Source organism: Halichoeres trimaculatus, unplaced genomic scaffold (assembly GCF_033239565.1).
Source record: "Halichoeres trimaculatus isolate MK-OKI-2021-1 unplaced genomic scaffold, fHalTri1.1 fHalTri1_scaffold_9, whole genome shotgun sequence".
NCBI lineage: Eukaryota > Metazoa > Chordata > Actinopteri > Labriformes > Labridae > Halichoeres > Halichoeres trimaculatus.
Genome location: NW_027437188.1, coordinates 16,716,027 through 16,730,942, shown reverse-complemented (window position 1 = coordinate 16,730,942; position 14,916 = coordinate 16,716,027). Strand labels below are relative to the sequence as shown.

General features: G+C 39.6%; 1 protein-coding gene across 11 annotated transcripts in view; it reads right to left on the bottom strand.

The window, feature by feature from the left end:
• Positions 1 to 14,100, bottom strand: part of elna (elastin a) — a 48,266-nt gene extending 34,166 nt beyond the window's left edge. For all 11 annotated transcript variants that reach the window (XR_012599144.1, XR_012599145.1, XR_012599146.1 and 8 more), the window contains exons 1-5: positions 13,808 to 14,100; positions 3,058 to 3,126; positions 2,251 to 2,298; positions 1,034 to 1,147; positions 838 to 864 (exon numbers count right to left, since the gene is read on the bottom strand). Coding sequence is in view for 7 of the 11 variants with exons in the window: in XM_074680245.1 (XP_074536346.1) it covers positions 838 to 864; positions 1,034 to 1,147; positions 2,251 to 2,298; positions 3,058 to 3,126; positions 13,808 to 13,883 (334 nt within the window). In the remaining 4 variants the exon portion in view is untranslated. The remainder of the gene's footprint in view (positions 1 to 837; positions 865 to 1,033; positions 1,148 to 2,250; positions 2,299 to 3,057; positions 3,127 to 13,807) is intronic.
• Between the last annotated feature and the right edge of the window lie 816 nt (positions 14,101 to 14,916).

The following is a 14,916-nucleotide window of genomic DNA, read 5'->3' as shown; positions in this document are numbered from 1 at the left end:
TATCAGGACTATAAGACGAGTGCTTGTTTCCTTATCTTTCTTAACACATAGAGGTAGGCTGAGATTTTATCAGCACTGCTTACAGAAATGAAATGATGGCTAAACATTGCTAAGTACCAACACAGCACAGCCTGTCATACAGCAAAAGAAAATATTTACTGTACAGTATCTGGGAGTAGGGCTGTGGTAAGTTCCAACACAGAGGTTTCCAGATATTGTAAGGCTCTAACATTACAATAACATTAATCAGTGCTCTGGCACCGTTGTCTGGCAGGCGTTGATGGCCGTTTTCACTCTGCCAATCATCACTCCTTCATACAGGAGAGGTGTAGGAGAGGTTGAATCTCTATAAGGTCCCACCCATCCAGAATGTCCCAGATACCAGCAGAGCCAGTGTAAACTAAAGCTGACGAAAACACAAGGCTGATAAGAAAAACTTTGTGACAGCCAATCAGAAGCCTGTTTCTCTCAAGCCATGGCTGTGATCCAGGTCAGGTCTCCCCTTCCTATAGGTTTATGTAATGCAGTCCATACGTTAATCTACTTTATCCTTCCAGGAACGCTGTATATTTCCTTCCATTCAGGCCAGATAGCATATGCTAATCAGAGAAATTTTCCATGTTGTAATCAAAGGAATTTTGTTTCCTTTTTGCTACAGTATTTGCAGCTGTAAATACGTATATACAAAGGTGAATAACATTAAGTATAACACTTTGATGTATTTTTCAAGTGGAGTTTAATATATTTTATATCCTATTGTAAAATATTCAATAAAACATCTCAATTTTACAAAATGGACCCAACCTTTCACAAAACTCTCCACACGATCGAACTTACCTGGTTTAGGAGGCTTTCCACCTTGTCCTGTTTGGTAAAAAGGCAAAAAATAAAACAAATTAGAAAGAATTTATTTAAGTGACTCAACAGTCCGTGTCATTTTGTCTTAATTGCAGAATCGAGAGCTAGTTTTTTTTTGTAAACGAGTCCTGTTTATTATTTATAATGAGATGAGAAAGTGTCTACAATTTCATACCTCCTCCTAGTCCACCTGGTCCCAATCCACCTGGTCCCAGTCCACCAATGCCCAAACCACCTGGTCCAACACCTCCTGGCAGCAAACCACGGCCACCCCCTCCATAGCCTCCCACTTTCAGAGTGAAACAGAGACCAAGTGTTACTGTGATCAAGAGTGTCATTAGCATTACTGTTGTCAACTTAAACATGTGCTTACAATGTTCACATCATGTCGTCATGTCTTTGTCATCACTGCCATTGTTAGGATCACTTCAATGTGGCCTGACAGCTGAGCTGAGAGAAATGAGTAATAGGCCACAAGTTTTCAGAGGTCAACCCTTGTAATGTTTTCCTACAAACTGATTCAACCACAGTGGTTGGCCAGCTTTCACATTGTTTATTGCCACAGCAATATCCCTAGGATATAATTATTCTTAGCTTGTAGTGGTTTGACAGGGAAGTCTGGCCATGTGTTTCCTTCAGATCTGACCAAACCAACACTGAGTGTTGACAAGGAATTAGTCTTGAGAGGAGCAATCTGTTTCTTTTTAATTTCGTTCAAATAAAGGCCACACTGCAAGATGCTACAAGCAAAACCTCAACACAGCACTCAGGTAGTGTACAACACACAACCAGCAGCATAAAACTTGCAGAGTTAAATCACAACTTAAAAACAGCTTCACGGTAAACTCTCCTTCTTTAATGGCTTCCCTTCTCCAGGCTAAAATAAAGGGTCAAACTTGTTTAGCAAATGGGAGTTGAAGCCATGCCAGGGTGCTGCCAGTGCTCTGTGATCAGCTTTTTAAGTAGACACTGTGTGTAACTGTTATAGACGTGTGAAATGACGCACACATGAGAAAACTTCTGTGGCTGTGTATTACACCAAGGAGATGCAGAAGGCACAAGATGAGACAATAAAAACCCTGAGAAAATAAATCTGCCTTCCTGATTCAAAGGTTGCATTTGGCCAGATATTCAACAAATATAAAAACATGGTGCTCTGCAGATTGTAAAAAAGCCAACAAAAGATTTGGATCAATATCAATCCATTATATTAAACTTAAAGTCATGTGTTGGGAAATTATGAAGCCAAACTTTTTTTAAAAAAAGTTACAAAGTTTTCTATACACAAGCTACTAAACAGTGCAGACCCAAACCAGGAAAAAACAGATGTGATTCTTGAATTAAATTTATATATGGTCAAAAAAACATGAACCTAGAGTCCATTGGACTTACCTGCAGCTTTAGCTGGTTTGTAGCCCGGGAGGACTCCTCCAGTAGACCCTGGTTAACCAATAAACATGCAGAGTTTAAGGTTAGGTTAACCCTACCCTAAGTCATGTATGGATAAGACATTTAAAACAAACTTAATCTAATTTTGATCTAAATTTTGCACAAGACAATATTAGATCACACATTGGCAACTGCTCCATTGGATGTTTTTGTGGTTCAAGCTAAAACACAAACAACTCAGATTATGTTTCTTAAAATTCTAGAGTAACAACTTCTACAAGACTTCAGCAGTCCTCTTGTGTTATTTTTTTGCTAATACAATGCAAAGATGATGTTGAACAGTGGTATATTTAAAGCACATAAGTTAACATGAATCTGTGCTTAGATAACAAATTGGAGTGCTTTGGGAAACAAATATTTTCAGTAATTGTAAAAAATTATTTCCAGTCACACATGCAACATGTAGGTTAATCTTAGACAATAAAATATTCAGCACTGGCATTCCATTAATGTTTCTGAGATTGTCATACTGAACAGTGGGCCTTATCATGTTATGTGAATGTGAGTGTGAAACAGAGGCTTCAATTCACCAAATGTAAAAGAAATCTGTGAGGACTTTTTACATCGATAGAAGCAGCAATGCTGTGTAAGCTGAAAGTAAACATCAGTTGAACATTTCAGAAGAAATTAGCTTTTTTTTACTTTTTCCTCCAAACAGTTTTTAGAAATTTCTTCCTGCTTTTAATTTGTGTGTTTGGGCCTTGTTCCGTTTCATGTCTAAACTTTTCGGAAGTCATTGTAGGATGTTACCTGGAAAGAATCCAGTCCCCGGTCCAGTTCCTCCTGGTCCAGTTGCAGCACCCGGCGGTACATACACACCTAGGTTACGAAACACAGATAAGACAAGTTAGTGTCAATGTGAGTTAATGAGTCTGTCAATCATTTGTTATTTTCATAGTACCATAGCACCACCTGATCAAACACTTGGTTTTGTTTTCTACAAAGTCAAATTAATCCACTGTGAACAAAGCACTTTGCACCAACACTCGACATCAGCTTAGAGTGGTCAAACATTTCTAAACCATCAATTCTTTGTTTTATTGCTATGCTAATAAAAGCATTTCTAAACAATGACCCCATTTATTAGATAAACATTCTCCTACACTTTCATCATCTGTGACCCAGACAGCAACACTGAAATCTGTCCTTGGCAAACAAATCCACCCAAGACCAAAGCAGTGATTGGTGCACAATGAAACGTGAACACAGCCACCCCAACAAGGGCCAGGGTGAGAGAAGGGAACTTCATGGGCTTGATTAGGAGAAAATTCCTTTTTATTTTTTTTTTAGTCCGATGAGGTAGTGCGGTCACAGGCCTTCCTCAGAAAGCTGCTGCAGCACTGTGGACATCCCTCAACCCCCACCTACATCCCCAAGCCTCATTTCTTGCTTGATTTCTGGCCTACACCCAGAGAAACTCCTGTGATGGTTGTTCTGAATCCCAGACATGGTGGCCTCATGTATGCAAGGAACAGCCACAGCAATAAAAGAAAGGGAGTATTAAAAAAAAATGCCTGCAGTTGTTTGGGGACGGCTAACAGCTGAATCCAACGGGACCACTGAGCTACAGCCCAAATTACAAAGTAATATTTTTGAGGGAAAAACCTGGTTTATATCGCTATAAACAGAGCACAGTGGAGAGAGTGGTGCTGCAGGATCACAATGATTATGTTTAATGGTTCTTACATGTTTTGTGAAGCCAATTTATTTAAACCACATGTCAAAGGCGTTCATGTGTTTATTAGGGAAAAGTGTGTGAACACTGTGCTTTCAGTTCCGTCGGCTAAGTGTGAGCATTAGGGGAAGAACGTTACGAGGTATTACTGTCTGATGTAGTTGAATCATTCTGACATCACTTCAGCTCATGCCAGAAAGTAAAACATATATGCCTTTTATTAAGTTCGCCAGCATATTGCTGTTTTACACTCACAAAGGTTTTGGCTTTTCAGCAACACGATACTATCAGGAGACACGTATTCACTGCCAATCAATAGAGGGAAGCATGGAAGCATAAAATTCAGAAAACCAGCTGTTGGTCGGGTTGTGAAGATATTTAGCAGACTTTTACAGGAAACCAGGCACAATCAATCATGGGATGACTGCCTTCTAAAGAACACCGGTAAAAGTGTAGGCCTTCCTCTCCTGTGGCAGGTCATAAACTATAAAAGTCAATATGGCTGATTCTGAAACTATTGGTGTAGTAGTGAGCAACATTGTCATTTTCTTAAAATGTGGTTGGGTGGAGTTTAGTCTTTGTCTGTTTTAAAGATTTCTCGTCAAAGACTGTTTCAACAGGGGTTTACAGAGTATGGTCATTTGAAATGTTCGTCATCTTCCCATAGTTTAGGCTCATTTTTCAGCAGCAATGTAAATGAAAACAGATACTGTGACAGCTATGCTTGGGCCAAATAAGGCCTCAGTGGGATTAATAAAATGGGAAAGGTTTTTTTGATCCCAGATGAGAAGGAGAAACCTTCACTGTAAAAATTAAAACTTTAAGTTGTTGGTCTAAAAATGATTTTTAGTGAAGAAAAACAAAATGTTGTGTTGTGTTGCAAACTACTTCAGAATCGTTATCTCGACTATCTATAATGAGTTTGAAGTGTAAAGTTGGTCTCATTTCTTAAGTTAAGTTGGCAGAACTTCAAGTTTTTAGTTTGAGGCCAGAACTAAATTCTTTGAGTATGCTCCAACAAAGAACGGGGACTCCAACTCAAATCTACAGGGGTCTTCATGTACATTTTTAATTTCCCACATGTTCCACCATCTCCCCTGCTCTCGTGAATAAAATGAATGAGGATAAAATGAATTCACTATAAAAGTGAATATTTCAATTTGTAATGAAACTCTGGCTTTACAGTTGATCGATTGATCATGACTTTAATTGGTTTGTGGTTTGTAACTCAGTAGGGTGGCTTTGGCTCAGTAAAAGTAATTGTTTCATGATCGGGAGGTCAGGGTTTGAATTATGCTCCTCCAGTATTTTTCTTAACAAAGGAAAAAAAAATCAAACAGTGTATAAAATTCAAAATTTAAGTAATATATTAAATGTAAATAATAAGTCATTTAAAAAAATATGTATCAGTTGGGTCAAATGCAAGATTTTTAGTTGGCTTCAAAACTCCAAAAAACGAAGAATAGTTGTTTACTGAAAACTAAAAAGAATTATTGATAATATCATGATAGGAAATTTTGGCCTGTGTTCTGTGGTTGATTATCAGTCAAAGCAATACCATGAGTAACATTTTGTCTTTTAGTGTGCTCCATCTTTTGCCCTAGTAACAGAAACCTTAAGTTCAAGCACCACACGTCGAGGTTAGAGTAATTGTTCTCGATTCTGCCCCTTCATTTCACAATCAAAAGGAGGATTTCCTGTCTCGGCACTGCATGTGAGGCAAGAGGGAGTGTGTGTCTGCTCCAGTTTTCCTCTTTCTTAGAATCTCATCAAGTTGCTGTACTACTTCCTCTAGAGTGCAACAGGTTCACTGAGACCATACACCCAAATAAGGCACACACTGACCTCTGCTGAATGACATGACCTGCCTCATTCAATTTGAACATTTCTGCATGATCGTATTAATTATCCTCCTCATCATCCTGTACTTATGTTTCTTGCAAAATCAGCCAGGTCATGGGAATGAGCTGGAATGTGTGTGAAGGACAAGATGTCTTGAAGAGCAGAGGGGATTAGATTACAGAGTTATCGTTGGTCAAAAAAGTGCCCCGAGCTTTTATAATATGACTGAGGTTCATAGCTAAAAACAAAAAAACCTGGGAAAGATGTTTTATAAACTGCATTACCATATAAGCAGTCTGATTTTTATACAACTAAATGACTCATATTGAATATGAGGATAAATGATGCAAATTCTATATGGTTGCAATCCAAGTTTAAAGGCAGTGGAATAGTTGAACTCTATTATTTAAAATTATGTCTAGCTTTGATCAGGTGTATCCAGCTTGAATGTAAGAGGCAAGAAAACAAAAACAAATGAATAACCGTGTATTACAAGCTTGAGCAGGTAATAAGCCTCCCTCATTAGGAACAATTAGAGTTTAACTTTACAGGCCTTTTTTACGATTGTGGTTTAGAAACCGGGGCTGCTCTGAGTGCATTAAGAGGGTGATGATGTGCATGCACTCACAGGAATCCTGACAGTGATTTGAATTTATCTTCACTCCCCCTAAGACTTGAATGTAGTCCAACTTTCAGACTCACAGTGGAAGGAGTGTCGGTGAGCCAGGAATGCAGCCAGTCATCAGCAAGAGGGAAATAAGTCAAGAGGATGTCTAAGGTAGAGTGTCCAGGAGTAGCATACTGATACTTCCTGTAATGTTTCAGTGTTAATCACAGTTTGTATCTACCTGGTGTTGAAACTATAGCATAAATTATTACCATCAAGATGTCTTAGTGGGTCTCACACGTATGTCTGGAATTTATGTAGGTGCTTTAAAATGTTGGTCAAAATGTAATACCTATCTGTTACCAGCTGGGATAAACTGGTATCAAATGGGCCGGTCAGGAATTTTGAGTGACTTCACTTTTTTTTTCCAACCCACCAGTGGTGTTGCTGGAGTTACAAATGAGACATAGTCCATAGGGCAGAATGATGCCCTTAGTCAAGGGAAGTTCAGATTTTAAGACTTCACTTGAGGGGAAAACACGGGCATGTGTAAAATAACTGAAGATAAATGAAATGACAAAACAGATCACACAGTTTGAGGTGAATTTGGGGATGACCACTGAAATGTGTATCTCATGTAGGCATATCTTGCGCCTACCAACACTGAGCTGGAGAAAGATGTAGAGGACTATTCGGAAAACAAACAGCCAAATGTCATAACTGCTCAAGTTTTAAAGATGTCAACCAGTGGAGGTTTCTGTAAAAATGCAGAAGTCTAGAGGATTTTTTTTCTTTCAAGCATGGAAAATCAAATATTGTCCTTGCATGACTCCATGACATTGAAAAATATAACAAGGCAGCACAAGTGCTGATAATTTCCTTGTCATTAGTCTTTTCAAAGCGAATTAAGTTTGATATAATGGAAACGTGATGAGCTGAACAATGTGTGATGGGCTCAAATGGGATTTTCTTTGTGTGTTGAAAGATGATTTGACTTGATATGAGATTTATTTTACCTCAAAATCCATCCTGCAACACCCAGTGAAATTTTGACAGGTTATGACCTCTTTATTTTATTGGGAGGTTTACAGGACCCCAAAATAATGACAAGTAGGAGTTTGGAAATATTGAGCCACAACTTGTTTTGTTATTGAATAAAACTTCAGCCAATGACTGTTTTTCCACAGCACTTCACATATTAATGACAGGTTTTACGATTGCTCTTGGTGACTTTTAAAAGTTTAGCTTCACTTCATTTACAACTAGCTGCTGAGTCATGTGACATTTCCACTACCCTTTGCAGAGGTACTTTTGAAAAATGGTCTTTTATAGAAAATAATTCAATGTCTTAAAGTTGGTAGGACACTGTTTGCAGCAAGTTGCTCAAAACAAACATGCACGTCCATAAATAGGACTCGCATGGGCAGCCTCTCAAAATGACTTATGAATAAGCAATCCTTACAGAAGACTAATAGGACCATTACCAAGTATGATCAAAACCCTGTGAGCCACATAGATTTAAATTCTGAGGACATGTGCTCACACTATTTTAACAACCTGCAGTTACACAATTTTACACCACTATTTCAATCACTTTCAATTAAATAAAAAGGCTTTTGGCAAATTATCAACTGTTGTCTTCTGACGTATCCAAAACCATTATCCCATAGGAGGAGGTTTGGTTCTCACTTTTTGGAAAGCTGTCCCCCTGAGCAACAGTGCAGTAAAGCAAACACTGTGGTTCCTGGCACTCTTACATCTCACATTATCAGACATGTGACAGCTGGCCTACTATCAGTCACCTCTTGCACCAGTTATTTTCCTCTGCAAGTCAGAGGGTGGAGGAAAGTGCGAGGATCAACAAAGAAGTTCAAATTTTGATGGGAGATCAATCTTACTCTGACTCCAACACTCACCCCAACCTGACTCCAACTCTCTTCTTCCCTCAGAAACAGGACATCAGTTTGGGGTTTGCCCCAGTAAACAAACTTTACTTAATTGTGGTTCCTCGAACTCACTCTGTCTTTGGTCAAAGAGCTTTTAGTGTTTTTGCTCCTTCATCTTGGTCTGAGCTACGAGGCCATCTGAAACTGTAAAATCATGTTAGCTAGGACTATTTAAAAACAAGGATCAAGGATCATCTGATGAGCCCGTGCACTTTTTTTTACTCCCAAATGCTGTTAATTTGTAAACTTGTTGTATTGTTGATTTATTGCTGTCTATTGTCTCTGTCTTGTCATCTGTGTGAAACTTTCTTATGCTGCTGTCTTGGCCAGGACTTCCTTGTAAAAGACAGTTTGCATCTCAATGGGATTATTCCTGGTAAATAAAGGTTAAATAAATAAAAAAATATATGATGAACCCCTTCTGATCTTGTCATCGTTCAATTTCTCCCTTTTGGTGTTAGGGTAAAGCCTTCTTTCTAAGGTCTGACAAGACATGATTACTGGAGTGTGAAAGTTTAAAGCCTTCAAAGTAACAATCATAGACTGTATAAAGAGTGGACAGTATGGCTCTGCCATTTATCATTGTCAGTTTTGAAGCCAAAATACCCCCGTCACAGGCGCAGCCATTAAGCCGTCGTGCAGCCAGAGTCTGCGCAGTAGAGACGATGAGGGATTCTGGGAGAATCTGAGTGGAGCTGGCTGACAAACATAATAATCATTTTTTTTCTGTCGAGAGTCTAATCACGTCTTGACTCTACCTCCCGACATGTTTTACAATCCCCCCCAAAAAATCACGAGAACGGCAGCTGTCAATCATCGTTAAACGTTACGTAAAACCTTGTCTTTTATCTTGTATAACTGCTGAGAACGAAACATTTCAGAAAAAAAGAGGACCTGAATACAAGACAGCCAAATGATATCTTCAAATCACCACAGCAATCGGATGTGAGAAACATTTCTACGAGGTGTATTAATGTTTTTAAAGATTGACCACAGCCCATCTGGAATGGCTGGAAAGCCGGAGTTTTTAACATATACTGCAGCCACCCACCAGGGGGAGAAGTTTTTGTGGAGACCTCATGAACCAAGCAAGCTGACGTCCATTTTTTTTTACAGTCTATGGTAACAAAAACAACAACAACAACAATAATAATACTTTTAAAGAATTTTGGAAAAGCTGTATCTCAATGTTTCTGACCTAAACATGATGAAAGATGAAGATTACCATTGACCACAGGAAATCACAAAAGCTGATAAAGTTCATATCCTGACTCGAGCCCAGCATTTGATTTATGTGCTAATCTCATATAATTTAACTGACACATTTACAGGTCCAAACCCTGTTAAGGGCTACTTGGACTGTTTTTTGCTTGCATAATCTGCTCAATATGATTGCATTTATGACAATTAATAAAAAAATGAGCTGGCTAATAAAAAGTTGACTGATTTGTTGTACAAGCTAAAATACGTATCCAAAGAGTAATTTCTGGCAGTCACAGTATGCACCCCATGTACAGAGTCTGCAGTCCTAGTCTCGTCAACTGTGAGTTCAACTCCCAGCCTCAAACCTTTGCTGCCTGACTCCTCCCTGCATTTCCTGTCTCCCTTCAGCTATCCCATCCATAAAGATAAAAAAAACACCAATAAGTAAATTAAAAGAAAATACTGTGTTTGCAAATCTGTAAACTTGTAACTCCATTATCCCTCAGAAATATTACAAATCATAAAATACAGAGCATGGCTGAGAGAAGAGACAGTAATGAATAGGATTAAGACATTTATCCAGGCAAGGATAAAAACAGTTCACACAGCCCAACAGGGAGAGCTTAAAATGTACGATGTAATGGGTGTGAGACATGTTCTCCAGTAGTTGTATTTCTACAACCAAATGAAAAACTTCTGCACAAATGCAGTTTTGTTTTGTTCAGACCCACAGACTGATGCCAAAGGCCTAAAGGTGCTGTATTACCCCCACTCTGTCTTACAAAGAAAGCACCCTGCATCCCAGTAAACAAAGAACAGACTACGATGTTTTCATTTCAGAGTAGTCTGATTACATAGACGTCATGTGTTTTCATCAGAATTTCACTCTGTTCGATTTCCTTCTATTTTTATTAAAACAATATTTTTATGCTTATGTTGTAATGTTGTTTGTAGACCAAAGGGAGCTTGGACATGAGCAGGCAGAAGGCAGTGGGATAAGATGAAAACATTCCTCACAGGAGCCATTTGAGATTGCTGGCCCAGTGAGAGCGCTCGGAGCAGACCTCACAGCCTGGTGAGGGCTGTTTGCAGAGTGGCTTGAATGAATCATCTGAGTTAATGTGCTCCTTTGTTGAATACTTGGCATAGGTTCCCTGCAGAAGAAACATCCCTGTGGGAGATGTTGGGACTGATATTCATCCACAAAAAGGATAAAAGCTTCACATTTTATCAACAGATGTTTTTTCTAGCATAGTTGAAGAGTCACTACATCATCAGGTTTACAAAAGGTAGACTGTATGAGATGTAACTCTCACATTTGGAGTGCAGTCTGTTGCAATGTGTGTCTATTAGCGGTCTATCCCACACGTCTGGTCTGAGTAGAGCTTTAATGCAGTGTGTGACCTCCTAGCCATGCAACATGCTTTGATGTAAATCTGCAAGCAGTGGATCTAATAAGCCATTCTCCTAACACTTTCCCAGGACATGTGCCAGAAAAAGACACAAATACATGACAAAAAAACAAAAAACAGGTCTTTCACAACAGCAACCTAAGTCAGCCGCTTGCAACCAAAGGACTTCTTCCCACATGAGTGCTGAATGAGGTCACTTTGCTGCAAATTACCCCAAACTTCTCTACATCAACAAATCAAAATGCTTTTGTAAGTCCGGCTTTAAAGAACTAGAAGTAACTGAACTAAACCGCACTGACTAAAGCCTTTGAGTTTACACAAGCCTCACTTTAAATGGGCTATTCCTTCGATTGCAGTGTAAGCCTGCTGAAGACTGGGGTGTTTCTGTGTCACATTAAACCAGTTTGCTGTGGTTGGCACTCAAGCTTTCCAGAGGACCGATCAGAGCCAGAGGTGTACACAACACATGCAAGCACTGAAGCCCAGAGCACCACTCGCTCAGGGGATTAAGACAATCAGTTTGGGTATCTACCAGCAATGCTGGGGTAATGCTGCAATTCATCACTTGTGTTTGTGACAGCCGTGCCATCCATTATACATCAGTTAATCCACAGACAACCAATTGTGGCTGGTTAATTCATTAAATCCTCTGAAGTCTCAGAGCTGAACCTGACTGGTGCCAAATTAGGCTAACTGGCTTCCTGGGGTGCCAATCAAAACATCACACGACTTCTTGAATTCTTTGGAGAGATTGAAGGAACATGGCAGCTACTTTTCCCTCTACATGTCCTGCTGCCTGCTCAGAAATGTGCTGTTAAGTCTGTCAGCTATAAATGCCTAACTTAGGCAAAACACAGCAGTTATTATTTAAAGGAAAGGATTAAATGAACCAAATAAGTGATTTGGGCATTTACAATGTATTATAAATAAGAGAAAGCAACCTTACAAGCCTACTTTTATGAGGGCAATAAGAGAACAAGCTTGATTAAATTCCTGGGTTTAGGAATCTGGTCAGAGAATTTTATCAATTTCTCAGTCTGGTTTTGATTAACTGATCAAGTGTAGCAATAAAAAACAGAGGCCTCTGAGCCCAGGATGCCTCCACTCAACTTCCAAACCTTCAACTCACTGTGACATATGTTGCTTGTTTGCAGAATGCGAAGAAAGTTAGCCTCCTTCACAAGAGGAGACACAATAAACACACCACAGTACCTACACAGGGTCATAAGTAGCACAACAGGAGGCTGATTTATTGGCTAACTCCCTCCCAGATGTTCCCTCTATCACTGTAACTCATTTACACGTGTCATTGCAAATCAGTTTTTGTACTCAAGGAGTGACATTTTCAAGTATGTGGAGGGAGGGTTTCAGTGCAAAGGGATTAATCACAGGTTTGGGTACTCATGTTACTCATAGATAACTGATCCTTCAACCCAGTTCAGGACTTTTTTTTCAAGCTGGAGAGCTTAGACACAGACGGAACCAGTTTGTGCACCACAGAGATGTTTGATATGGATGGATTCAACGTTCGCTTGAGATCAAAGTTGTGCAGCTAAGCCGATATTTGTTGGCTCCTTCACCTGCTATATATCTCTGCTTGAATGCACCCTTAAAAACCCCCAACTGAAGAGTGGCTGGCATGGGGAAGAAATGAGAACATGTGTTAAGAAACAGAAAAGAAGGGAAAATAAATTTTTACATGATACAACCGTGGACCTGCATAAACAAACTGGGTATACTTTGTTATTGTGATCAAACAGGAGTGGGCAAAAGGAGAATAAAACAGATGGGGGAAATTGGTCTTTATAAGGACAAAATATTTCTTTTTGGAAACCTACAACCCAAACACAATGCATCTGAAAAGACATTTGGAAAGTGGAAGATAAGAAACATAAACAGCTGTGACTTAAAGTAAATAATTACAACATGAAATCGACTTGACTCCAGCGTATCCAGCCCAAGATATTTAACATGTTTTCCAGGTGAGAGCGAAATTACTCAAAAGAATCTCGGCCAAAACACGGACAGAGATCAAATCACTGCAATGCAGGAAAGGCCAGTGCTGAATGAGAGTAAGAAGAAAGGCATGCACATGACCTCTCTGTCTTACTCTCTCTGTCTGAAACACATTCTTCTTGATTTCAAGGTGCACATGATGCTAACCCCTCTAATCAGTGTGTTGCTGCTCTGTCGAGTCAGTGCACTACAGTCCTCTTACTTCTGTACAGGATCCTATCATAGCTGTTAGAGGTCTAACACAAACTGCCTGTCCAAATGGAAGTTAATCAAAGGGGAATTTAAACAATATTGTTTTGATTTGTTGAAAGTTAGGCCAGCTGGGACCTTCTCTTCCTGACATGTTAGAGGAGGAAACTCTAGCCATTAAGACATGTGAAATGCATGAGCAGGTGTGGATGTGGTGGATGTGCAGATGCAGAGGATCAGCCAGACTAAACAGTCACTGAGTTCAGAGTGAGGAACTTTCATTATGAGTTTATATAAATCACCACAACAGTCTGCAACAGTTTAAAGAAATCGCTATTTGAGGGTTATATTTGCCATAGAAGACTATTTAAAGCATTAAAGATACCACTTTTAGTTTATCTAAGTCAACACTTGTGCAAATTCAAATAAACATATGGCTTACATATAATGGAAAAGACTGTCACCATAAATCAATGATGCTTTATTCTTAACAGGCATTAAAACAACTTGCAAGGTATTCGGTCTGAACTCTCCCAGGTATGCACCTGCTCAAAGGCTGCGGCTGATGCAGCAAAGCTCATGGCTCAGTTCACCTACAGCAAACACTTACCTCCTTGAAGAGAGGGCTGAATCAGTGCAAGAAGGAAGAGTCCCAAGAAGAGCAACAGAATGTTTCTGTTAGCCATCTCGCTCCAAAATGCACCACCCCTCTCCCGATCAGCTGGTTTTATTCTCTTCTAAATAATTACCCCGAGCAAGAAATCTTAAGTATGAAAGAAATGAGGAGAGGAAGGGAAAGGACAGGGACTATGAGTAATTAAGAGAGAGAAAGGACTCTGGTTCAATGGATCACTGTGCTTTTTTCCTCCTCTATGTCTGGTGTTGCTGTTTTTATTCTGGTCACTCCTGCCAACAGCACAGACGCTGCTTGCCAGCGAGGAAAAAGAGAGAGAGGGGAAGAGACACACACATGGAGTAAGTGAGAGAGAAGGAGAGAAAGGAGAGACAACCCTCCCTCCCTCTCATCCAGGAGGAATTGAGCTGTCTGCCAAGCATTTGCATGGATACTGAGTGGACTTATCTATACCAGTCAAAAGAGAGACTGAAGCACAATCCCAGATAATTACTTGTTCTTCATAGCTCTAATTTTCTGCTGGTTTGTTTTCAACACATACGTTTTTTTTTCTGGATCTTGTTCCAAAAAATCTTTGAGGGAGAGGGAAAATAACAGCACTATCAGCATGTGTCCACACTGTATCAGAGCAGGACGTTACAGAGTCACTGGCAGTATGAGGGAACTGGAAACAGCAGTGCACTGTGTCGGCTGGAAGGAGCCAGTCCAGTGATTCAGGAACAATACTTTTATTAAACTGAGGCCAAACTACATCTTTGTCGTTCATACATTCACGAGGACACCTGAACTAAAGCAAATGTTTGTGTCAGAAAAGTTCACTTTCATCCTCATTTCCCAAACATTGTAGAGAAAAATCACATTACAGCCTATTCTTTAACTTCTGACCGCTCAAAGACCCTCTGTCAGTTTGCACTCGAGTTCCATCAGGACACATCCTTAAAACACACCTCACCACTGACAGATCTACTGCTGTCCATCTGTTTGTTCTACCCTGGGACACATTTTTGGGATTTCAAGTAAAGAAGTTCAGCGGACTTATAACTGGCAAGAGCTGCAGCCAAAGTCATTACTCCCTCAGACACAAA